The 25,633-nt window shown below is 53.8% G+C and overlaps 2 protein-coding genes across 3 annotated transcripts in view; both read left to right on the forward strand.

The window, feature by feature from the left end:
• Nucleotides 1-294: 294 nt before the first annotated feature.
• On the forward strand, nucleotides 295-13,056 carry Prom2 (prominin 2). Its single transcript, XM_051183445.1, has 24 exons — nucleotides 295-763; nucleotides 1,230-1,279; nucleotides 1,613-1,815; nucleotides 1,911-2,031; nucleotides 2,251-2,314; nucleotides 2,563-2,652; nucleotides 2,972-3,174; nucleotides 3,559-3,633; nucleotides 4,536-4,599; nucleotides 4,802-4,961; nucleotides 5,248-5,400; nucleotides 6,291-6,414; nucleotides 6,827-6,918; nucleotides 7,048-7,132; nucleotides 8,855-9,001; nucleotides 9,867-9,938; nucleotides 10,513-10,605; nucleotides 10,734-10,787; nucleotides 11,056-11,136; nucleotides 11,314-11,382; nucleotides 12,111-12,200; nucleotides 12,363-12,469; nucleotides 12,779-12,855; nucleotides 13,006-13,056. The coding sequence occupies exons 1-23, from the start codon at nucleotides 310-312 to the stop codon at nucleotides 12,840-12,842; spliced, it is 2,715 nt and encodes a 904-aa protein (XP_051039402.1). The 5' UTR covers nucleotides 295-309; the 3' UTR covers nucleotides 12,843-12,855; nucleotides 13,006-13,056.
• Nucleotides 13,057-20,233: 7,177 nt separating this feature from the next.
• Nucleotides 20,234-25,633, forward strand: part of Kcnip3 (potassium voltage-gated channel interacting protein 3) — a 59,877-nt gene continuing 54,477 nt past the window's right edge. For both annotated transcript variants that reach the window (XM_051183440.1, XM_051183439.1), the window contains exon 1: nucleotides 20,234-20,384. In XM_051183440.1, the coding sequence (XP_051039397.1) occupies nucleotides 20,370-20,384 (15 nt within the window). In that variant the 5' untranslated portion in view covers nucleotides 20,234-20,369. The remainder of the gene's footprint in view (nucleotides 20,385-25,633) is intronic.

A 25,633-nucleotide genomic window follows, 5' to 3' on the forward strand; every position in this document is an offset into this window, starting at 1 on the left:
GCTTAGCAGAGGTCACTCCTGGGCACAAAACAGGCTCCAGAGGAAGAAGGGGGAGCCAGGCTAGTTCCTGGTTTGTGGCTCTGGTCTTAGGACCACCTTCTTTGGGCCAGGGTTTCACTCGGTGGCCACGTTTAAACAGCCCTCAGGCTGGGCTGCTGGGGTTGAATGTGGAAAATTCTGTTTGAAATTGGGCGCCCCTAGGTAATCCAGAGACTCTGCGATACCCCTGGACGGGCTCCAGAATGCCCTGGCCTAGCATGTGGGGAGGGGAAGAGAGGCACAGGCTTCATTGAGATCGTCAAGGGCGGCATGGCCCGGCCCAGCCCCCATCCGGCCTCCGCCCCTGCCCTTCCTACGCTCCCGGCGGGCGACCTGGTAGCTCCAGAGCCCAAACCTGTCGGGCCGGTTTGTAGAGCCACGGGGACCAAGGGAAGAAGGCTGCAGAAGGATGCACGGCCTGCCGGGTGCTGGCCCGCACTGTCCACCTCCCAAGCCTGTGCTGCCCTCCCGCCCGAACTCATGACGCGCTCGCCCGGCCTCGTGGTACCCCTGCTGGGCCTGGGCCTGGGGCTGGCCCTGAGCCTGCCGGTGGCTGTGGCAGTCGACTGCGGGTCCTTCGCGCGAGTGGAGCACCTGGCATTCGCTCCAGTAGCCAAGACGCGATGGCTGGCCCCTCGTGTCCGCGCGCCGGGGCCCCTGGACTCCCTGTATGGCACCGTGAGGCGATTCCTCTCCGTAGTTCAGCTCAACCCCTTCCCCTCGGGTGAGTGGCCCCCGCCCCCCAGCAGCGGACCTCGGCCGGCACTGGGCCCCCAGCTAGCCTCTCTGCACACTCTGTCAGCAAGCACTTGATGGGGTGAGGCTTCTAGGCGCTGCACAGCCTTCTTCCAAACGTCCTGGGATTCCATGAGCAGTTCCGGAGCCTTCTTGTTTGACCTTGGGCTAGCGCTATATGCAAGAACATTGTGTTAAATCCGGCTCATTGTCCCGGTGTCAGAGGTCAGGAGGGCCAGAAGAGGCAGGCGGAGAGGAAGGCCTACCAGAGGGGTCCAGAAAGTCTGCTTGCAGGCCTTTTACCAGCTGCCTCTCCAGATGAGGCCTGGCAAGGTGTCACAGCCACATGACACTGCCTTCTGTAAAAACCTCCCTTAGCCTGGCAATAGGGAGAGGATAGACACAGGGTAAGGCAGTGGCTGTCCCCAAACCCTCTGCTTGCTTCCTTTCCCTAGAGTTGATAAGGGCCCTGCTGAATGACCCATCTTCTGTGAAGACAGATGAGGTGAGGATCTAGCCCCAGGGCCTGGGGGAGGGAGTTAAGGGCTGGCCCAAGGGCCCCTACCTGCTCAGTTCAGCCCACCTTGCTGAGTGTTTGCCAGTGTGGGGTCTTAAACATCCTCTTCCTTCCTGGCTTCAAGCCCTATATCTCCTTTTGACTCCTGGTGGGGCTTGGCCGGGACCCCAGTTCCCCTAGCCCTGGCTTGCCTCATGTGTATCCTGCCTGGGCCCACCAGGGTTCAAGTAGAGGTACACAGGCACTCTCTCCAACTCTGACTTCCACCGGAGTAGGGGAAAGGCAAGGGCTGCCTCCCTCATGCCATGCTGCCATGCCCAGGTGGTTCGGTACGAGGCAGGCTACGTGGTGTGTGCTGTGATCGCTGGCCTCTACCTCCTATTGGTGCCCACTGCCGGGCTCTGCTTCTGTTGCTGCCGTTGCCGCCGGCGCTGTGGGGGCAGAGTGAAGACGGAGCACAAGGCCATGGCCTGTGAACGAGGCACCCTCATGACCTTCCTGCTGTTGACCACCCTCGTGCTTCTGTGAGAGGCTGTGTGGGTCAGGGGGGAGGACTGAATGGTGGCCCTGTGCTCTTGGGCACACAGCAAACCGTTCCTCCTTGCCTCCGTCCCTGCAGGATTGGTATGGTCTGTGCTTTTGCCACTAACCAGTATACACATAGTCAGACAGGCCCCAGTGTGGAAGCTGTCCCCGAGACCCTGCTCAGCCTAAGAGGCCTGGTGTCTGATGTCCCTGGAGTGAGTACTATGCAATCCCCTCATCTGTGTGTGAGTGCCCTGCTTCGAGGCAGAGGCGGAGAACCGCATCTCTGCCTCCCACAAGCCTGCAAAGCAGAGAAGGTGTCCCTTCCTGTGTGCACTTGGGTGCCACCTGATGGACAGTCCCTGAAATGCCTAACTGAAGGATGGGGCTGCCCAAGGGCAAGGAAGATGGCTTACAACCCTGTGTTTGGCTAGGAGCTTCAGGCTGTGGCTGAGCAGTTCTCCGTGCCCCAGGAGCGAGTCTTGAAGGAGCTGGATGGTGAGGATTTTGGTTGGCCAGCTCAGGTCCCTCTGCCCTGGTCTGTCTTGGGGAAATGTCCCAGTGCCCTCAATCTGGACTTCAGCAGGGTACCGCTTCACAAAGAGGCATCCCCCTGTGCAGCGGCCATACTGCTGCAGGACAAGGAGGCCAACACCACCTTGCAGAGCCCAGGGCTCATGGGAGGTGATGGGGATGACCTCAGCTCCTGGGGGGACCATCCCTGTCAAATGTCTTGTGTTGTCCAGGTGTCAGTGAGAACCTTGGGAACATAATTCATGACCAACTCAAGAGCACAGTGTACCGGGTGCTAGCCTCAGTGCACAGCCTGGGCCAGGGTGAGTTGGACCAGTGCCCTGTATGTGGGTGGATCCAGCAAGTGTCCTCCAGGAGCCAGTTCTCCCTTCCCCCACCCCTGGATTTCATGTACTGCCCCAGCTCCACCCAAGGCTTTCTTCCCATTATGCTGGGATCCTGTATGTGACATCCCTGCCTATTTCCTGGCCTCATGTGCCCAGCAGCAATTTCCATTATGGTTATAGATAGTTTATGCCCCTCTGGCCAAGAGGAGGGGATATGGTGTCTCTTTTTGCCAAGGTGCTGAGGATACCAGGAAATGAGGAAGGAGACCCTCAGGTCATGTGTTGACTTTCTTAGCCCTGCAGGTTTCCATAGACCACCTTCGAACCCTGAACACCACCTCAGTGGAGCTGCAGGAGCGTCAGCAGTACCTGGAAGCACCTGTGCAGGCACACCGGGACCGCCTGCTCACCCTGCTTCAGGACAGCTGGTGCCACGGGAACTGCGAGGGGGCCCTGAGCCAGGCCAGTGCTCTGCAACTGGGTGCTGACTTCAGCCAGGTGCAGGCACTCAACAAGCCCGGTGGGACTTGGAAGGGCTGGTCTAGCCTGCACCTTTGGAATCCTCTGGCATCTTAGTAGTCTGGTGGCTTTCAGGGGGCCTGCTTTTCAGAGAACACCTTCCTTGGGCCGTGCCTTCCTCTCCAGAGCACACAGGGTTTATGACCCTTCGTTCTTAGAGTGAGCCACAGTTCTCCAAGAGCCACACACTTAGCCCCTCCAGACACCCAGCTTCATGTATATTGGCATCTTAGGCTCTCAATGCCTCCCATGGTGATGGGGGCTCTGTGGTCCCCATTTTACATATGAAGATAGGAAGGGATCAGAGACACCTCCTCCTTCCTATAGGGATCCTTCTCATGTCATAGACACCCTCCATTTCAGGTGCCCCCTATGGACAATGTCCTGCATCGGCTGAAGGGTGTCCCAGAGGCCAACTTCTCCAGCATAGTGGAGGAGGTAAGCCCTACCTTGGTTCTCTTGTCTTTTGCTCCACCTGCCTGGGAACTAACAAGGGAAGGGCTTCAGTTTCACTCTCTGGAACAAGAACCTGGTTAAGCCAGGTGATAGTGGTGCACGCCTTTAATCCCAGCACTCAGGAGGTAGAGGCAAGTGGATCTGAGTTCGAGACCAGCCTGGTCTACAGAGTGAGCTCCAGGACAGCCAGAACTGCGCAGAGAAATCATGTCTTGAAAAACAGAGAGAGAGAGAGAGAAACCCAGTTAAATCCAGGACTTGAGTCCACCCTCACCCTGTGGCAGCCTGGGCTAGAGGCTCAATGTGCCAGTCCCTACTGCAGTCAGATGGGAGAGGCAGGTCTGCAGCTCAGAAAAAGGAGTTGGGCTCCCATAAGGGATGCGGTTGTCAGGCCACAAGGGAGCAGGTGCTTTGGCTGCACCCTGAAAGGCAGGCCTGCTCTCTGGGTGGAGACAGCCAAGGCGGGGGTGGTACCTTGTGAGTCAGAGTCTGTGACCCAAGGCCTGGAGTTGGGAATCAGTGAGTCAGCTATGTTGGGAGGCTGGGAAGAAGCAGCCAGAACGGAAGTAGATGGAAGGTTGGAGCTGGACTGACAACAGAGTAGAGCCGGTTGTTAGGATGGGATGGGTGGGGACAGGTGAGAGAGGATGAAAGCCATCCATGTCTAGGAAGTGACTGTGAGGAGAAGGGGGTGTAGGAGCTTGTAAGGTGCCATGTGTAGAAGAGTTGAGACAGGCAGGAGAAGCTATGTTTGCAAGGAGAAGATTACTTCCTTTGTTGGGAGCATTGGATAGCGGCACCCTCCCTCTGGGCCTCTGACTTTGAGACTCCAAGATGGAATTCCAGGCAGAGAGCAATAGACACAGCTTTGCTCGGATCTGCAGGAGAACGCCACCTTCAATAGTCTCCCGCTCCTGATTGCAGTGCAGATGGACAGTGTGATCAAAGGTGAGGCCCTGCTCAGGGGCCTGGCTGGCTCCTGGCATACCACCCCCACCATACCCTTTCCAGGGAGGGTTGCTGAGAGAGGAGCTCGACAGTGGTGGGGATGGCTGTCTTCCTGTCCGGTGGGCTCTCTATGAGTCCCAGAGGTTTGGCCCTGGCCCCTGGGTGTCCTTTGTATCCCCTGAGACCCTGTAGCTTTGGGCAGATCTGAAAAAGGTACTGGCTGAGCAGCCCGAAGGTGTGAAGATACTGGCCCAAGAGTTCCCAGGTTCCGAGGCAGCTTCCCGCTGGAGGCAGGCACTGGAGGGGCTGGAACAGCGCAGCCGCCCCTACTTACAGGAGGTGCAACGATATGAGACATACAGGTGAGTGGCGCTTCAAGCCTCCATCCTATCCCTGTCCGCTTCCAGCCTGACAAGACCGCTGTCTTCTTTAAAGCCAAAAACCCTAACTCCTATGACTTTCATGTCCCACTTGGCTGTGTACCCCCAAACCTGAGCCTGGGGACCCTGTAAAAGCTATGAGACTTCAGGAAATGTTTGCACTCTTACTTCTAAAGACCCAGCCTGGAGCCTAGAAGTCTAGGTCCCGGGCCAGCCCTCTGGTGCCAGCTGCCTTCCTTCTCAGTGAGCCCCATACTCTCTGTGGCAGGTGGATTTTGGGGTGTGTGCTGTGCTCCGCCATCCTGCTTGTGGCGATCTGTAACCTGCTGGGCCTCAGCCTAGGCATCTGGGGGTTGTCTGCCAGGGAGGACCCCAGCCACTCAGAAACCAAAGGCGAGACTGGAGCCCGCTTTCTCATGGCGTAAGAAGGGGCCAGGGATGGGAAGGGACCCTCACTGCTGGGTTGCCAGATTCCTTCTGGTGTGGCAACACCAGAGTCTGGCAAGTCAGCAGAATGAGCCTTGGTGCTGACCTGGTCTCCACTCCTTGGGTGACTCTGAGTAAAGCAATGAGTTCTCTGGGCCCTAGTGTTCTTCTCTATCTAAGGGGGTCGGGCTGATGCTGGGACAGCAACAGCAGTAGTAACTATAGTACACCCACCAAGGCCAGACACAGCTCCAGAATTCTTAGCTGTGCTTCCAGGCAGTCCCAAAGTCATCATCAGGAGGCAGCAACAAAGGCAGAATCTGCTTGCCATCCTTGAACTAGATGGCCGTTAAGGCCAAGGCTGCCACATAACAGCTGGCCAGGCTGTTCAATACACAAGGTGCCCAATCAGAGGGATTAGTGAGGATCTGAAATCCACTCCACACTTTACTCTCCAAGCCTCATGGCCTGGCATGGGACTGTGCCCACTCACACAGAAGCTCTGTCAGTCAGCGGCCTTGGTGAAAGGGCCCTTACTGCTCAGTCTCTTTGAAGTGTTATCTATGTAGATGTGTCAGGTCTCACTATGCCAATGACTACTCAGGAAGTTTGAGCCTTGGAGTGGGTCACTTCCATGGACCATAAGCCCAGAAATGGCTCTGTGAATAAGCAGGTGTCCTTCCTCTAGGCTTGCAGGGCAGCAGGGCCCAGCAATTGGATAGGGGTGGGGTGAGTATGCCAAGGAGCTGCCAGGAGTGCTGGATTAGCCTTTGCCCAGGAGGCATGCCTTGTTGCCAACCCATGGCCTATGCTGGACCCAGGGTGTGGGTGGGGACAAGCTGGTCCAGGGCAGTCAGCTTCCACAACCATGTCTCTCACTTCCAGAGGTGTGGCCTTCAGCTTCCTCTTTGCAGCCCCCCTCATCCTCCTTGTCTTCACCACTTTCCTGGTGGGTGGCAATGTGCAGACGCTGGTGTGCCGGAGCTGGGAGAGTGGAGAGTTGTATGAGGTGGGCCTGGGCCTGCTCCAGCTCAGGGAGCTGAAGGGAGCCAAAAAATTGAGTCAGGAGGAAGTGGGAGCCAGAGTTGCAAGCAGGAGATAGGGACAGGAGGAAGGAGGAGGAGATGCAAGGGAGAGAAGGGGCAGATAGAGAGACACCCGTGGGTCCCGAGCCCCTGAGGTGCCCCCCCAGGTCCCAAGAAGGACTCCAGACATTGGCACACACCTCTCTAACTCTGAGTCTGGGAAGGTCACTCTGCTGAGGTCCTGCTTGCATCACTGCCAGAGACTCATGGGCAAAGTCCCCACGAGGAATCGGGGCCTGGGGTGATTAGAGAGAGTAACTTTTGGGGGTGGCACCAAGCGTTAGGCCAGCTTCCCTCCTCACCTGTCTGTGCCCCATCTCTTCCTGCCACATGCAGTTTGCAGACACCCCGGGAAACTTGCCCCCATCTATGAACCTGTCCTACCTTCTTGGCCTAAGAAAGAACATCAGTGTCCTCCAGGCCTATCGGTGAGCAGGAGGCCTGGGAGTGGGCCTGGAGTGGGGAAATCGCAGGGAGGTGCAGAAGTGGGCATCCCCTTGGAGTGCTGCCAGCCCCGCCTGCCACCCCTGGTGACTCTTTGTATCTTTCTTCCCCAGACAGTGTAAGGCAGGGGCAGCACTCTGGAAGGTTCTACAGCTCAATGACTCTTATGACCTGGATAAGCACCTGGATATCAAACAGGTAAGAGAATGTTCTAGAAGGCTGTTAACACGTACACACACACACACACACACACACACACACACACACTGTGCACCCGTCACCAAGTGTGCACAGCTCTTTCTTCTGTTCTTCTGAGGCATTATCTCTAAACTCAAAAAAAAAAAAAAAAAAAAAAAAAAAAAAAAAAATTTCTTATCAAGGCACCCCAACACCCCAAAGCAGAGGTCTTAGCAACCAACTCAGGGCCTGTCCAGGGCTTGAGCAATGGAGGATTCCAGGGCCATGAGTGGGTGTGTGAGTAACTGGCTGCCATGAGCATGTGCTCCAGGGAAAGCTTCACACAGCCCAGGCTATAGGAAGAGAGGACAGGAACAGTAAGAGTGGGGTGTGTGTGTCCTGCAGGACAGGTACTGGGTGGCATGTTCTAGCTGGAAGTGGGAAGAAAGTGCTCCTGAGCCAGTTCAGTGACGCTACTAGGAGGCTCTCTGGGGCCTGCTGTACCTCAGAGCCAGCTGTTGGCCAGCAGCTTCTACCCCCGCCCCCAGCCTGACTCCAGAGTTTTAGGCTGTCTGTCCTCCCAGGACTCAGGTGGCCCATTTGCCAGAGGTGGTTCAGGGGGTTAAAATGGTCCCGGGTGCAGGAGTGAGTGGCAAGGCAGAGCGGAAGTGATGGAAAGAATGGGCACTTGTCGACACTGACCGCAGAAGCAGGGAAGATGGAGCATTTTAGAATATGGTTCTAAAGATCTGTGAAGCAGGCCCCCTTTCCTGTCTCCATCCCTAGTCAGGGGGTGGCAACAGTCAAACAAGACCAGTCCTGATTCCACGCCTTAAGCCATGGCCAGGGATGTTTGCTTAGTCAGTACCTTTTTCCTCCAGTGTCTTTAGCCAGAGACAGTGGCCCCCTGGCTGGAGGCTCTGCAGCCTCTGGAAGTCATCTCAGCCTTAGGTGATCTCAGCCCCAGAAAGGAGGTGTCAATCTTATAGAAAAGTATGGACCAATGAGGCTTTTGGTTCTGAGGGATCAGGTTGCGTGGTGACTTTGGAAAAACTTCTCAGAAGACACACCAAAAATCCAATTATGCATAGATCAGAAAGATAAAATGTGCCACCCAGGGTACCAGACTGTCTGCCGCTTCATGTCCCATCCCTGTCAGTGGTGCTGGGAATGCTGCTACTAAGAGAGTTGGGGACCCCTCCCCCTGGAGGAGATTGCCTAGTAGGGTGGGGATGGGTGACCAGAGATGGGCTGCCTTCTCAGATGTTGAAGCTGGATGTCATGTCCACAAGATAGGCAGATGCCAGATGTCTTTCCTGGAAATGTGGATGTGTCATTCACTCTTCATCCATTTATTCATCCATCCATCCATTCACTCACTCTCAAATCTACACGCTGGATCTCACCTACCACTTGGCAGACTGTTCCAGATAAGGGGCCTTACATACATACAGTAAAAGAGTCAAAGTCCCCGGCACTATTGAGCTGATGTATTTAACAAGCCCAGGAATAGTGATTTTAGAGGAGGCTCTGTGAAGACCTTAATACAGAGGAAGTGGTAAAGACCTGGAAAGCTGGTGGCCATAGAAAGTCTGTGACACAGCCCAATAGTCACATGGTCCCTACTGAGTAGAGAGGTCTCTTGGATGCCTGTGAGGGTATGTCTACCTGGAGAACCAGGTGATGGCCCTTGAGCCAAGCGACCAGGCTCAATAATTGTCCTCATCCTGTCCTCTCCTCCAGTATACCCACAAGTTCCAGCAGAAGCTGCAGAACCTCAAAGTGGATGTGAAGGATCTAGATCTGTTGAGTCCCGCTGCTCGCCGGGACCTGGAGGCTTTGCAAGGTAGCGGGTTGGAGAAAATCCGATATGGAGACTTCCTTGTACAGGTCAGTGAGATGTGGCACTGAACAGAAGGGCCAGTGGTGTGCGTGTGTGCGTGCGTGCGTGTATGTGTGTGTGCATGCACGCGCGCTCATTGCCTCTTTCCAGCGTTCCACAGTCTTAGCATTCCTGGGACTTCTTCCTGTTAAGGAACTAGTACAATTCCCCACTTCCCTTAAGGGCATGTGTCGCTGTTCATGGTCCTGAACCCACTCTGCTAAGAATGGTGGTGTGACACTGAGTTTCTTATCTTCACATGTATGGGTGTTTTGCCTGCATATGTGTCTTTGTACCACATGCAGTGCCTGTGGAGGCCAGAAGAGGGCAGCCAATATCATGGGGCTAGAGTTTTAGATGGTTGTGAGCCACCAAGTAAGTGCTGGAAATCCCCCGCCCCAGGTCCTCTGAAGGAGCAACCAGTGCTTTTAACAGCTGAGCTATCTCTACAGCTGGACACTGACTTTTCTTCAAGTCACTCTAGCTGGAATCTTGGGGTTTTTTTATCTGGAAGTTCTGAAATATTTCACAGCTTTAGTTCAAACTCACTATGACTCACACATCACAGTAACTTAGCTGGGGCTGGGAATGTCTTGGTTGGTAGAGTGCTTGCCTAGCATGCACAACGCCCTGAGTTCAATCCCCAGTGCTACATAAAGCCTGATGCACTAAGACATGCCTGAACCCCAGCACTTGAGAGGTAGGAGGAGGATGTGGAGACCCTCTCTGAGATTACAGATAGAGATGGGGGCAGGGTGGAAATGAACGGGCTTGTAGGTGCAGGGCACATTTGACAAGTCTGGGGATTCAGAGGCTCAGGGTGTCTGGGGACATCTGGGTTCAGCCTTTTTGGTGTCTCCTGTCTTCCTCCAGATCCAGAAGCCTGTGGTGAGGACTGACATGGAGCTGCTGGCACGGGAGCTGGAAGAACTGGCCCGGGCTCAAGTGAGAAGGGAGCAGAGACCCTCTAGCCATTCAGCCATCAAGAAGGAGATCTGGGCAGGAGGGACTATGGGTGCTGGGATTGGAGAGAGGGCAGGGACAGATGCCGGAGACTGAGGGCCCCACCCATGGGTGCTCAGGCTTTTTACCCTGCTATTGAGGGGTCTGCAGCTTCAGTTCTCATTCAGGCACTGCTGTCGTGTGGCCTTGGGCAAGTCATTTCCCATCTCTGGGCCTCCGTCTTTCCATCTCCAGACTGTCCCAGGCTCCAATCCGATGAAGTCTCTGATCTAACTTTACACAGCAGGGCCAGCTTCCCACTGCCAGGACAGTTGCAGTCCGCACAGGAAGCCACCTTGACCCTGGGTGGAACAGAGAGCATTGCTATGTTTGCAGTGGTTGCTACAGCTTACTTGGTGCTGTGGCTCATTTAGTAGCATCCGGCTCGGGGCAGACGAGAACAGGGAAAATCTGGGCTTGAGGATTTTCTCTCTGAGCCCAGCACTTGTCAGCTCCCTTGGAGGGCTACTCTTCCTGTTGGGATAGGAACCATTCTAACCCTTTTGTCTGCCCTCAGAACAACTCTGTACTGAGGCAGCAACTACAGGAGGAGGCCATAGAGCTCCGAAGCCTCTACCAGGAGAAGGTTGTCCCCCAGCAGAGTCTTGTGGTAAGGTTGGAGGGAGTCTGGGGCCTGAAGGAGAGGAGGGATGGAGAGAAGGCAGTGAAAGGAAGGAGGGGCTGCCCACATTCGCCTCCGAATCCTTGCCTATAATAACCCTGGTTCCTCTTCTACAGGCCAAGCTCAGCCTCAGTGTCAGGGCCCTGGAGTCCTCTGCCCCAAAACTGCAGGTGGCTGATGGGAGTGGGAGGACGGGTCAGAACAGGTGGGCAATAGAGGAAAGCAGGAAGTCTGCTCTGAGATCTCTGTCTGTCTTGTCCCCTTGGAAGGTGAAGGGGGAGGGTAAAGGGGCCAGATCATTGAAGGCCTGTTTTTTGTTTTCTCCCCCCACCTGCCCTTTATCCGTTAAGGTGATGTGTGGTATATTGTAGGATGGATGGATGGATTGGTGGGTGAGTGGACAGACGGATAGCTGATTTGGGCGATTGTCTCCTGCAGGAGGATACCTCCGATGTTCTTGGTAATGTCACTCATCTAAAAGGAGAGCTGCCTGCCCAGACCAGCTACATCATGAGGAATGTGAGTTGGGGGCATGGTGCTGCCTTGAGCCAAGCATGAAGTATCCACCACAGGCTTCCCCTCCCGCTCATCTCTCACTGCAGCTCCCATGAGCTGGTTCATCCTGGTGATGTCAGATATGGAAGGGTATGAGGGAGCCAGACCCCTGCCAACCCTGGGCTTCTCTGTTTCCTGTAGGCCTCTGAGTGTTTCCTGATCAGGGAAATTGGCTACTTCTCTCAGTATGTGGCCTGGGTGAGAGAAGAGGTGAGTGAGGATTCAGAACCCCACCTGGCTTCCAAGTGTACCCGTCCCAGTGGACAGCTGTGCAGCCCTTTGGGGGTGCTCTAGGCCTTTGGGATTGGACTCAAACTCCCAAATCTGCCATCTACACTTGTTGCTCTCAAAATGGATTCTGCCCACCCCACCTCTACCCCAAACCCATTTGTGAGGCCCAGGTATGGGCTAGGGTGGACATAGCTTTCTAGAACATTCCATCTGCCCCATGCCTCTCCATGGATAGGCCCTCACCCTGCTTGTCTAAGGCCAGCCATCAAAGTCCACCTCCTCTTGCACATCCCATGGGCCATCGCTTCTGGGAATGGTCTGGGCTTCACAGGGGTTTGGCTTGCCTGTGAATGTCTGTGTTCATATGTGTACGTGCATTTGAAGGCAGGCATGTGTGTGAGCACACATTGCCTCTCTGGTAACAATGACTTAAAACCATAATGAGGGACATAGTGAGACTTGCATATGGACTGGTGAGTAGAGGAAAGGGTTGAAGCTTAGCTGAGCAGGAAGTTCAGTGTCCTTCTTGTGGACCTATGACCATTACGTTTGTGCATGTATCTGCCACTCTTTGTTCAAGTGTGAGGTGGACCCCAGCTGCCTCTGAGCTTCCCTGTGTTCCTCTTAGCCTTATCATCAGAATATGGGGTACACATCTGTGGGTCCAAGATGTCTCCACATACTCCTATCTCATGTTGGCACCACAGGTGACTCAGCACATCGCCACCTGCCAGCCCCTCTCTGCGGCCCTGGACAATGGCCATGTGATCCTATGTGACATGATGGCTGACCCCTGGGTGAGTGTCCCCAGCCTATCATGGATATAGAGCCCAATAGACAGGGACAATAGGAGGGCATGAGCCAGGAGTGTGGAGTCAGTGCAGATCCTCTGGGCACAGGGCTGGTGGGAAGGCACCTCTGCCCAGCCTGGTGAGCTGACCTCATGGCTCCCACCCCAGAATGCCTTCTGGTTCTGCTTGGGGTGGTGCGCCTTCTTCCTCATCCCCAGCATCATCTTCGCAGTCAAGACCTCCAAATACTTCCGTCCCATCCGGAAACGCCTCAGGTAAGGGGCTGCCAGAACCACAGTGGGCATCAGATGTCCAGGAATTCTTTTAGCCTTTGGGCCACACCCTGCCTGGAACCTTCCCTGGTAGAGAGAGCTTCTGGCCCAGCTCTGAGGAGTGTTGGGGCCTGAAAGTTCCCACATAGGCCTGCCACATCCTTCTAGCTGCACCCGACCCCCTGGGGGATAACTTCTTGGGACTTTGATCCTCTGAAGGGTTCCTGTGACAGGGACCTCAGGGCTCCAGTCGTCCCTGAGTCAGGGCTGAGGGATGTGCTGGAGACTCACTTTAGTTCTGTGATGTCACAGCTCCACCAGCTCTGAAGAGACACAGCTTTTCCACATCCCCAGGGTCACCTCCCTGAAGCTATAGGCCCCGCCCACTGGTGAGTTCTCCCCCCCCCCCACCTTCCATAACCCTTCAGCGCCTGTACTGAGGTGCTCAGATCTGGGGAGGGCAGGAAGGCATGGGGTCTGGGACAATGTGGATGGGACCCATGCCTTCCACCCACCAGCTTCACCTGTTCCCTTTTTAGCTTCTAACAGGGCAAGGCGATCCCTGGGGCTTCCTGTCCTCCTCCTTCCTTGCCTCAGCCTGGACCGGAAGACTTCTGCAGTCCCTCTCCCAGAGCCCAGGCGGGCCTCCAGTGCTGGCTGTCCCCTCCCCGTCTCCAGCTTACTGGTCCCGTCTTTGCACTTTTTTCCTATGACCCAAATCATATCCAGCTTTTACTGAACTACAGAGAGCCAGCAGGTTCTTCTGGGTAGCTAGCCCTTGTCCCCCTTGCTGTGGTATCCCAGCTCCTTTCCCAGCCTTTAGGTGGGAACAGGCCCCTCCATTTACTTCCATTTACACTTTCTTCTCACTTCCTGTCCAAGCTCCTTTCCCCTTGTCTGAGTTTGATTCCCCCACCAGCCCCATCCCTGTTCCCTCCCCTGCCCACTGCTGTCCTGCTTCACCCCCTCTTTGCCTGTCCTCACTGCCCCCTTGCTGGCTCCAAGGCCCTGCTTCCTGTCCACCTAGCCAAGCAGGCAGCAGATGTCATGGTTGAGGTCATGACCCCTGAGCCTTGTGCAAGCTCTAACCTGGATCTCCTGTGCACAGTGGGGGTAAAACAGGCCTGTTTGAGGACTGAGCGGTCCTGTCTGCACCCCAGGTTAGAAATAGCCGTGCTGGCCCATCTTCTCTCTGAGCACTGGCTCCTAAGAGAGAACCAGGGATGTGGGCCACACTGGGGCTCCCCATTTGCCTCACAGACAGTAGCATGGGTGGTCCCCACTGCCCTTCCAAAGAAGGTTCTGGTGGTGAGAACAGGGTTTTACACTCCTCTCTCTCTGTAGTCCTGCACAAACGGCCTGGGATCACCCCTCACTTGTCTCTGCCTGGTCCTTATGTGCTGGACACTGGGTCCAGAAAGGACAAAGAAAAGAGAGACAGTATGGACGAGTCTCTGTTCCATTAACATGTGACTTCCGTGAGCTTTGGCTTTGGGTCCCCGAGGCTGGGTCCCTAAGGCTAAGGTTCAGTGTACAGTTGTATGTAATGAGCATCTGTGGGAAGAATCCCAAGGCCTCTCTATAGTCATCCTGGGCCTGTGCAGCAGCAATTCAATATGGGGAGCAGAGCCTGTCTACTCATGTGATTCACAGCCTGGTTCTGATGCTGCTAGCTGGGGCACCTCAAACATGTGATATAGGTCCCCCAAGCCTCAATTTCTTCTTTTGACAAAATGGAGAGGCTCCTCGGAGCCTGTATGCAGAGTTGTGAAAGTCACACTTGATGGGTGGAAACCCTTGACAGGGCTTGGTACCGAGCAAGTGCTGCTCAGGAGTTGAGAGCTAGGCTGAGGGCAGAAGCCAGGGCCTGGGCATAAAGGGGATAACCTTTACAATAGTGGTCTGCTGTGTTTCTGGGCATGTTAATGTGGGAATGCATCTTATGAGCCAGCAGCAATTTTGCTGCCAGGATTTAGGATGGTGGTACCCAGTGTGCTAAGACTCCAGCAAGCATACTCTCAAACAAGATTTTTTTGTTTGGTTGGCTCTTCCCTTCCTTCCTTCCTTCCTTCCTTCCTTCCTTCCTTCCTTTCTTTCTTTCTTTCTCCCTTTCTTCCTTTTTTGGCTTTTCCCAGAGGTTGGAAGCTTTTGTTTTGTTGTTTGTTTGTTTATTTGTTTTGGTTGTTACTTAGGGGTGAGGAAGTGACACCCTGTATTTTTTAGATCTAATTGATGGGTTTTAAACAAATGAAATAAAAGCAATTAAAAATCATTTACAGTCTGTCTAGAGTTTGCTTGTGTGATCTATGACACCTAAGCACATTAAGCAAAGTTATTTTAAACTGAGTCTTTAGTGAGATGGGAGCCCCTGGGGAGCTCTGTGTTGTGTTCCTTGTTTTCATTAGTTTTCTTGCCTCTTTTATATGGTAAGGTTGGTTGAATGCTGGCACTCGTATCTTAAAATCTATCAGGATAATTGGAGACCTTAGGCATGAGGATGTTGTGTGCATCTAGCAGTGGCTGAGTACCCAACAAACAGGGTCACCTTAATCCATTGGCAGGGCCCAAAACTCAAAGTTCCCTGGAGAGTGGGTCTGTGCCAACTCTTCACCCTTCCCCACAGCATGGAAGATTTGGCAGGCCCCCTCTTTTGATGGGCATGGAAGATTTGCCAGGCACCCTATTCTTGATGGGCATGGCTTTTAACCCACCTTTCCCACCATGCCTGGTTTTATGTGATGCTAGGATTCAAACCCAGGACTTCATGCGCTTTTAAGCAACCATGCTATCAAATGAGCTACATCTCCATTCCAACTCTATGGTTCTTTACAGACCCATGTGCTCTCGGTAGCTTAAAATTCATATCATTTCAAATGCTCTAGAAGTACATACATCACCCATTCTCTTTTACAAGTGGTGTCTAACTGGGAATTATTCCTTGAGTTTAGTACCCAGAAACCTCATCACGGCCTCTTGGACACTGTCTGGAAAAGTAGTCCAGAGGCTATTGCTGTAAGCAGTGGTCACCAAGAGATAGGCGTGCTGGCAGTTAAAAAACAGAAATAGCTGCAGAGAACGGCAGATGCCCGTTTTCCTGGTTTAAAATGCTGGGTTGTACATGGTTGGAGCTGCTCCATATAGAAGCTGAAGCCCCAACCCCCACACACAGCAGCAGTTATCTGTCATTACCAGGGTCTCTGAGGAGGAGGTCAAGCTGTTATTATATGTGGTTGAACCTGATGAAGCCCCAGGAAATTATCTGGCAGCTTCAAGGTCATCTAAGTTAGATTTGGGTCCCCTGGTCCTGACCCTAGACATGTCCTACTGGATTCTCTGCAGGTCTCCATTTCCTGTGGGAACATGGGAGGGAGGCCCTGTCTCCTGGGAGGCTTGTCCTTGATGTCTCTGTGGCAGGAGGGATGACAGATTGGGGGCCCTGAGAGCTCCGATAGATCTCCACCTGGATACTCAGCACAGGGCCCTGTGGCAGATTCTGCCAAAGAAGCACCATGTGTGTTAGGGCATCTGAGGTCCTAGGTGAACAGCTCTGGGCAATGCAGGGGGTAGAGAACAAGGGCCACGTGGCTGGGTCTAGAACAGAGTGAACATTTATTCACTGAGCTAGGTACTGTATATCAGCCAAGACAGGCATACATTCAGCTACTTGCTTTAGAAAAGGGAGGAGTAGAGATTGGGTGTGGGCAAGATCCACCCAGAGGAATCTCCGAGGCTGGCGGCATTCCAGTACCCATCGGAATTTCCTGGGTCCAAACTGAGGTCCTGTTGAGGGTTGATCATGGACAATGTCCCTCCTCCCGTCGTCCAAGGGCCAAAACCAGTTCCTTACCTCTTCCGGCCATGTACTTAGCAAGAAGGCTGGCAGCCAGCCTGGTGGAACAAAGCCTTTTCTCCTGGCAACTAGTCCTTCCCTGAGCATCTTAGATCTGCCATGTGGAGCACTTCACACCTTTCCATCTTACAGACAGTAATAAAGCCATAGACCTGGGTGAAGACAGAGATGACAGGGAGGCCTATCCTGCCCAGTCCTGGCTGCTGCCCATGGGTGATGGGGAATGCAGGGTTGAGGCAGCCAAGCTCTTGTCTGCATTAAGGGTACCAAGGAGTGGCCAATGGAGACTTGAGGGCGGTAAGCTAAGCCCAAGGGTGAGGTGAGATGCCCTCCCTTCACTAGAGCCAGAAGGAAGAGGCATCAAAAAGCGCAAGAGGGTCAGCAGAGGATGGCTCACTGGATACGGGGACTTGTTCCATGCCTGATGACTTGAATTTGATTGGAGACTTGTGTCCTTTGAGCACCACATGTGTGCTGTGTCCCAGGGCCCCTTCCTGACCACCCTCAGAGCAAATGGGGTTCATGGATGGGTTCCTGCAGTTTGGAAAATGTAGGGAACAGATACTTCCTCCTCCCTCTACAGGGTCACTGTTAGCTGTGTAAATGGCAAAGCTAAGGGTCCCTGGTCCAAATGAAGGTTCCTGTGAGAGTCAGCATGGGATAGCATTGGTTGGCCTGTTCCAGGCCTGGTGAAGGAACAGACTTCGTTCAGTCAAGAGCAGGTACGTCTGCCCTGGCTGTTGGAAGTCCTTGTTAACCGTGATCCCCCAGCCATGTAACAGCCATGTGGGAGATGTGATGTGGCCAGAAGGAAGGTCGCCAGCAATGGCTGGGAGTGCTGGTTCTTTTTTTTTTTTTTTTTTTTTTTTTTTGTCGATTTGATGTGAGTTAAAAGTTACCTGGAAAGATGGGCCAGCAATCACAAATAAATAAATAAATAAATAAATAAATAAATAAATAAATAAAAATGCCTTTATCAGACTGGGCTGTAGGCAAGCCTGAAGAACATTTTCTTGATTAATGATTGATGTGGGAGGGCCCAGAACACTGGGAGCCGTGCCAGCCCTGGGCTGGTGGGTGTGGGCTGCATAAGAAAGCAGGCTGAGCAAGCCAGTAAGCAGTGTTAGTCAGTAACCTCTGCTTCTGTTCCTTCCCTGACTTCTCTTCCAGATGGATTGTAGCTGAAATAAACCCATTCCTCCAAGTTGCCTGTGGTCATGGTATTCATATAGCAACAGAAAGCAAACTAGAACCTAGGCCACTAGGCCCTGAGGACCCTTGGAGCTGCCCACAGACTGAGGGTGAGCTGGCCCAGGAAGAAGCTTAGCTGGAGGCTACCCACCTGCCTCCCCGGGAGCAGGCCTCCTGCCTTCTGAAGCCCAGGCTGGCCCCAGTGGCTGCCACTTCTGGGCAGGTGTGCTGATGTGAGTGAGACAAAGGAGAACTGTGTGGCCTGAAGTGACCAATAGCCGCGTCTGTTCCCCTCCCAAGAAGTGTCTTGGGCCTGTCAGATTTCCGTGTGGCTTGTGGCAAAGGAGATTTCAAGGGTCTGAGGAAGACAAAAGTGACTCCAGGTGTTTGCAGTCCAGGCTGTGTCCACTTCTGAGATTTGCAGCATCTGAGGAAACCTTTTTGTTTTTTAGGGCAACAGACACTCTTGTGAGATTAGACCACCTCCACACAGTGGAGGCCCTCTTACAGGTAAGAGCTGTGGAGTGTGACTCCTGAGAGATGTCCCTTCCCGCTTCCTGGCAAGGCCCAGACAAGGCCTGAGGGAAAGATGTGAAGCTAGAGGCTCCTCAGCTAAGTCTGGAGGGGCCAGGGGAGGAAAGAATTAAACTTGAGCCTGGTATGAAGAGGTCATGAGCAAAAACTAAGGATGGTTTGAAAGACTCCCACCAAGGTTCTTGGTTGTGGTTGTGTGAATTTCTCTCTTGAGCAGGAAGAAAGGGCTGCAGTCAGCTGAAATGGCCCACAGCTGTATCTTCAAGTGTTTTAGAACAAGGAAAAAAAAAAAAAAAAAAAAAAGTCTCCTGAAAGGTGGCATCATCCCTCCCCCTTCCTCTTGCAAACTGCATCCCACCATACCTCCAAGTCCACCCAAGGAAGCCATGGCTAAAACCCACCAGCCCAAGTATTGCCAAACCACAGTGGGCCTCCTTCGGCATCCTAAACGTATTTCGGGTCCAACAGGCCTCCAAAGAATCTTTCTCTCAGGGGAAGTCAGCCCGGACCCACCAGGCAGAGCAAGGCTGAGGTCCACTTGAGGAGCCCTGCTTTGGCTCTTTTTCATTCCTCTATCTTCCAGGGACCTTGGAAGGACCCTGGAAGTGTCTGGGGTGTTGAGTAAGTCCCTGAAAGAACCAAAGGAAGAAAGAGGGTCAGGTGACTGGAGGCTCCTGGCAGGGCACAGATGCCTCATGCCTGTTTTATGAGGGGCAACCTGCTGGTAGTGGCTGTAGGAGGAGGTTGCTGGCTCCCTGGTAAGCCCAGGAGGGGAGGCCTCCTTCTAGGCTTGCCCTGCCTCAGCCTGTTACTCCCAAGGAATGCATCTCAGAAGAGAGGAATTTAGGCAAGGGCACTAAGCAGAAAGAGGTGCTGAAAGGGGTGGGCTGCTGGGAAGACTCTGCCTCCTCAGACAGTGCCATGAGCAAGGCCAGGCTGTGTGACAGGCAGTGTCCAAGTTGATCCCTGCATCTTGGACATATATAACTAACTGGTGGGTAGAAAACCCCTCCAGAGCTGGCCGAGTGAAAAGAACTGCCTGGGTAGTAGCTGGTTTGTCTTTTCTGAGTTTCACCATCATTAGCATAGACTAGGATAATGACCCTTCTCTCAAAGGCCTCAAACCGCTCTTCCTTGTGGAAACTTGCCTAAAGCCAGGAAGGCAGCTGGGCAGACTGGCCCTGACCTGGGAGCCTCTGTAGTCCTTGCTGTCCTGTCTCAGAGTGCGCTCAGTCTGCTGAGTCCCTTGCCCAGATTGAAGTCCATGGGCAGATGACAGAGCTGTCACCTCCCCTCTGGGGATGGCCTTCCTGCCTCTGGGGATCAACAGCCTCAGGGGTTTTGCCCCTGAGGGTCTGGCAGCTGGAGCTAATTGGTTGACTCAATAAAAGGGGGGTGGGACAGAGTAGGGAGGGCAAGCAAGTGCTCCTGGGCTTTCTGGGAAGGAGGGGCTGGCTCGGGCTCTGTTTCCATGGGAACCACTGGCACAGGCAGGCTCCTTAGGACGCCAAAAAGGGAAACTTGGCGCAGGTTTCAGCACCTGGCTCCTGGTGGATTCCCTCAGAGATAAAAAATGCTCCAGAGCCCGTCTCCTATAGGGGAGGAAGGAGCCCTCCTGGGGATGCTCAGGACCCTTGAACTTTCTTCCAAACCCAGATCCCACTCCAAGAAATCTGGGGGAGAGCCTGTGGCTGTCCAGAGTCCCTGAATTTGGCCCCAGCCTCAGAACCAGAGGACAGTGAAACTGGGCAAGTGTGAAGTGCTTGGTCAAGCTAGGAAGGTTTCCGTACTGCAAGATCTATAGGGTTACAGAGGAGACTAAGGATGGGAGCGATGGATAAGAGGAGGAAGGACCCCAGGAGTCACTTTAGTGATGTAATCCCAAGGGCTCTTCTCTTTGTCCTGGGAAGGGACTGGGGATGAAGTGACCTCCCTGCTTTCCCTGTGACTTGGAAGCGTAGAGGCACACCATGTATTAAAGGGAGATGGAAGCCACGCACAGACACGGAGCATGAGACCGAAGCCTGAGAGACCAGGATTAGGAGCCCTGGAGAAAGAGAAACTGGGGGATGGAGGGAAAGGGGGAGGGAGGGAGGGAGGGAGGGAGGGGAGAGAAGAGGGAGGAGGGAAGAGGCAGAGGAGAGGTGGAGCTAAGACCCAGGAGGGAGGGAGGGTGGAAGGATTGGGCAGGGGGCGGGGGAGAAACCTCCAGTGACAATTGCGTCTGGGTCCAGGCAAACATGAGGCAGCTGCCAGCCCGACTAGGCAGTCTGGCTTGTTCGGGCTGCAAAGCGGGAAGGCTAGTGACAGTCCCCTTCAGCAGCCGAGATGCAGAGGGCCAAGGTAGGCGCTGAGGGACTCGGGGCTTGCCTGGGCTTGGGGGAATCTGGGGCTTGGGTGTTGCTCTTGACTAGGGAATGTCTTCATGGTGTTCCTGGTGCCTCTTTCCTTGACCCCTACTCCTGCTGCAATTGTTGGGGGCACCCTGGCTGGGAGGCCGGAATCTGTGGCTCTTTTGGATGCAAGAAGCTCTGGGTGATTTGGTCAGAAGAGAAGCTGGAGGTTAGCTCTGTGGTTGGTCCTGTTATGTTAGGTCCCTGGACAGGAGCCAGGGTAGCCTCCTAGTCCTTAGCTGGACACAGTGGCATGGAGAGGAGCCGTGTCTTGTGTGTGCAGGCTAGCCAATGAGCGCAGCTTTCAAGTAATCCTTCAGTTAATGAATGAAGACCCCCTTCTTCTTACAGCAGCATGAGACCCCTTACTAGGGCCACAAGCAGCTCTTCCTCCTTGGGGGCTGTTGGGAGATGGAGAGAGAGGAGGCAAAGAGGCGCCAGGCGCAGAGCAGAGTTTGCGAAATAGTTACGAGGTGAAGGGAAGGATGGAGCCAAGAAAAATCAGCTGTGTCCCAGCTTGGGGTTGACCCTTGGGGAGTCTGGCCTGGAGCCCAGCATGCTGTCCACAAGGATGGTCTTGCTTAGGAGGAGGAAGGAGCAGATCCAGGTCCAGCTGAACACCCCAAATAAGGAGTTCAAGGTCTTATAAGAAGAATAGACATTGGGCTGGCATCTGGCAGTTTCTCCTCCCAAGAGATGGCTTCCTGCCCCCCCCCCATCCCCCAGGAGGATAAACAGCCCAGAGAGGGAAGGGGACTGCTTTTAGACCATGCTGCCTCAGAGTCCAGGATAACATCCCTGTCCTGTCTGGTCCATTGCCTGGGATGCCCAGAATCAGCAGGCGGAACAGGTCTTTTGAGTACCAGAGCAGGTCATCTAGAAAGGTAAATTCTCTTGTCACCGTGTCCCTGGCAACCTCTGGACTGGCAGGGCAGAAGCATAACCAGCCCTCTCTCTGTCCCAGCCTCACACGCACACTCATATCACAAGCGCACTGCATTCAGCACAGACGGTGTGCATCCACAAACACTGGTGTGAGCATGGACCTCAGTCGTGTAAACACAGTCACATATACCCTGTGAATGCACCCCCCCCCTGCCGCCACCCCCGAGCCCGACAGTGTGACTCTGTGTGTCCACACATACAGGGATTTCTACATCCCTGTGTGCATAGGTACGCACACAGTTGGCTCTGTCTGCCAGCAGGGGAACAGCCCCTTTCCTTACCCCTCTCTGGTAGCTCTAATTCCCAGATGTCTCCCTGGGACCTTAACTACAACTAACCATACCAGATGGCAGAGTGAGTGGCTGGAGTCCCACATTCTCTTGGCCATTGTGACCTCTGCTGTGCCTACAGTTGGCTCCTGGGAACCCATGTGGCTCATCATCTTATGCCTGCTCCTGACTTCTATGTGTAGCCTGGTCCACAGGGATGATGGTGCTGGGTAAAGTACAGGGGGAGATTATTAGACAAGCGTCATCCCTAGTGGCAGAGGGCACAACAACCAGCATAGGCTGGGAGTTGGTTCCATTTGTAAAAGCCAATAGCTGCCCCCCCACCCAAGTTCTGCCCCTGCCTTCTCCCCATGAACCCCAGCCATTTCTTTATTGGCCCCCACTTGGCCCTGCAGAATGGGTGCTATATCTTCATTCTAACGCTACCAAACCTCAGAGAGAGTACTGACCACAGTGCCAAACCCGGTATCAGGAGGCATGCACCAGTAGCTTCCAGATCCTGAGGTGGCGAGGTGTCTTCATGGACCAGTTTGGCCCTGGGAGCCTCTCCAGTGCCTTGCAAGATGGGCCTCAGTTCATCCTGTTTGAAAAGGCAATGGCTGAGAACCCAGACAGGGCAGGGAAGGAAGTGGCCCCGAAGGGCTGCCCTTCTCTGTAAGCCATCGCCGTTGCCGTGCAGCCCAAGTAGTTCTTGGTACTGTTCTTCCCTACGGGTGAGGAGCAGAGGCGGGTCCAGACTGCAAGCAGTGGTGGGACTGGATTTGAACTCTGTCTTGTCCTCCACAGGACAGGCCCCAAGCACTGGGTGGGATGGGAGGTGAGGAGTGGCAGGAGCGGACTCCAGGGGAGAGGGGCATGCCTTTATCCAGGCAGCCAATGAGGGCTGACGCTAGAGTTTGTGACCTGTAAGTGGGGCTCTGCCCCGGTCAGGACCCCTGCCTGCATTAGCCCCCACTTCCCCTTTCAGGGCTGTGGTGGATCCAGATGTGTGAAGAAAGAACCCAAGCGTCCCCCACCCCTCTCTTTTCTGTCCCTTATGCCCAAACAGGCTTTGCTGTGTAGCAGAGGATGACCCTGGACTTCTGAGCCCCTGCCTCCACCTCCTGAGCAGTGGGATCACAGATGTGCGCTCAAACCCAGGGCTTCCTGCACACCAGGCAGAGCATTCTAGCAACTTAGTTAACCTCTGCCCAGTCCCCATTCCTTATCCTCGTCTCCCACAAAAGTGGAGGGCTGTTGGGTAACTCAGGCTGGTCTTGGGGGCACCCTCTGCTCCCTCAACTCCCTGGGCCTCAGCGGGATTCTCAGGAGCAGCTGCAGCCTCCCCTAGATGGCCTCTGTGAGGGCTTTCAAGGCAGAGGAGGAGGAGAGGAAGAGCTGCTGCGACCAGCCCTGCCCTGTGGGGAAGTGTGCACAGTGTGGGTGACGCACAGAGACCCCCCAGCTCCCGGCCCCAGCTGACTGATGTTGTCCCCCCCTTGAACAGGTGCATCTGTCAGCTGTGATCAGCCCACATCCTAGAACACCACAGAGCAGCCATGTGGCAGTGCCAGAGCTGGAGCTGACAAAGCAGGAGGACAGCCAAGAGTGGCCTGTGCCCCAGCTCTCCCACTCTGGCCTGGCCTGTCTCAGCCTCCATCCAGTGCCGCCCCCCCCCGCCCCTCTGTGCCCAGTTCTCATATCACCAATCTCCTAGCAGGATACAATCCTTTACTAACATGTTTAGCCTGGACCTTACCTATCTGGTTGCTGGAGTATAACCTAAGAAGGCATCCTGACAGACAGGGTTACCAGTGAGGAGCTTAAGTCAACATGAGTTCATGGAGTGTCTTCATTGTCAAGGGCAGGAGAGCCCTTGTCCTGGCAGAAGACACAAGACCAGGACAGCCCAGTTCTGTCCTCTGCTGCTGCAATACCCTGAGTCTAAGGCCCAGTGGCGTATACATATCACGTGTGCACCCGGGCTGGTATGTTTGTCCCAGGATATGTGAGCATGATCCCACCTACAGGGACATGGCACTGTCTCAGCTTCCCCTGCCAGGATGAACTACCTGGCTCACATCTGTCTGTGCCCAGGAGTGGGTGGAGAACTTAGGCTCCCAAAGCTTCCTGGTCCCTGGGGGCCTGCACGACACAACACCCACCATTGCTTTCTGCCATCTGTCCCATTCGATGGAAATAGAGCAAACAACTAGTGGGTGCTGGGTGAGCCAGCATGCATCTCGGCAGTCCCTATAAAAGGAGGGGTGCAAATTAACCCCACATCTGGCCTCAGGACAATCTTCATGGAGAAGAAGGGGACAGAGAACCTGGGGCACCCATCCCCTATCAAGACCCAGAATTTCTAGCTGCTGGGATAAGTACTCTGACCCTTAGTTGTCCTTCTAATTCTATAGAGTAGAGTGTTTTGAGTTTTGCTTGGTTTTTTTTTTTTAAATATAAATAAGCATGTAGGGGATGTGGTCCCAAGGCAGCAGACCCCTCCTCGCCAGGTTGGCATGGCCACTTAGATCTCTAGGCACAAACCAAGGCTTGGGCTAGTCAAGTACTTGGTCCAGAATTGTTCAATGGCTGACTGTTTATTGTCCTTTTCCCTCTGCACTCAGCTGCCTGAAATTACTCCAGCCTGTACCAGATCGCCTCCCTCCTCACCTGCCCAAAGCAAGGTGTGGTCTCTGCATCAGCATCCAGTATATCCTGGTCACTTTTAGAAAACTCACTCACTGCTGTCTCCATCCATGAAGCAGTGTGCTTGTTTTCTTTTGTGCTGTGTGTGTGTGTGTGTGTGTGTGTGTGTGTGTGTGTGTGTGTGTGTGTATCAATGCACTTTGCATGCACATTTATGCCTAAGATATACCTATGGAGAACTACTAGATATTTTCATAGAAATGAGTCAGAACTCTCTGCAGCCTTAGCCATGCAGCATTTGGCTAGCATATGCCCACTGGATGCCTCTACCAATCTTCCCCTGGGTTGCTATTTGGGGTTTTCTGGGGCCAGAGACTATACTAGCTGCCTAAGTTCTCACCTTTGGGCATCTTCTTGCTAGACAGGCCCTCACAGGAGAAGGTGTGTCCTGCAGGCCACGAGCAGTGTGGAGGACAACCGTCCCATGGAGGTCGTGGCTTTCAGAGAGCATGTGTTGGGGGAGACAGCATGTAGTAGGATGTTGGGGTCAAGGAACTGATGTGGTAAAAACCCTTTGGACAACAATATCTGGTGCCCAGATGGACCACCATGGGATTAGATGGAGGCATGAGGGGCATGCTGCTCCCTGTCTCCATGGGAACAGGTTTATGACCATTACACCTGCACCACTGCCCACACCTTAGCACGTCCTAAAACCTGGCATCCCACATACACATACACGAGTTTGCGGGTCAGAGGACAAGTTTTGAAGTCAGTTCTTTTCTTTACCAAGTCTCCAGAGCTGGCTCCAAGTGTTTCCACCCACTAAGCTACCTCATCAGCCCCGAAGGAAACTTTCATTGAGCTAAGTATGGTGAGAAAGAACATAGACCTCATGTCCACTTTGCCCAGTTTTTCTAGAAAAAATTCATACAATATCACGTTGGGCCTGATGGTATGTGCCTGCGATCTTATCACCTGGGGGGAAGAAACAGGATCAGGAGTTAAGATCATTCTTGGAAAACTGTGAATTTGGTGCCAGCCTGGGATATATGACACCCTGACTCAATTAAAAAAAAAAGAAGGCAAAACAAGGAAAAATCTGGTACAAACTGGGTGTATAGCATAGACCTTTAATTGTAACATTCAAGAGGGGAAAGCAGGTAAACCTATGAATTTTGGGCTTGCCAGGTTTAAATAGTGAGACCCTATGAAAAAAAAAAAAAAACCCAAGGAGTTCAATACCCCACCATGATGTGGACACTGACACAGCCACCAACACCATTGCCCCAGTGTCCTGTGTGTGTGTGGCTGTTAGAACATTATCACCTGTGGC

Source organism: Phodopus roborovskii, unplaced genomic scaffold (genome assembly GCF_943737965.1).
Source record: "Phodopus roborovskii unplaced genomic scaffold, PHOROB, whole genome shotgun sequence".
NCBI classification, from domain to species: domain Eukaryota; kingdom Metazoa; phylum Chordata; class Mammalia; order Rodentia; family Cricetidae; genus Phodopus; species Phodopus roborovskii.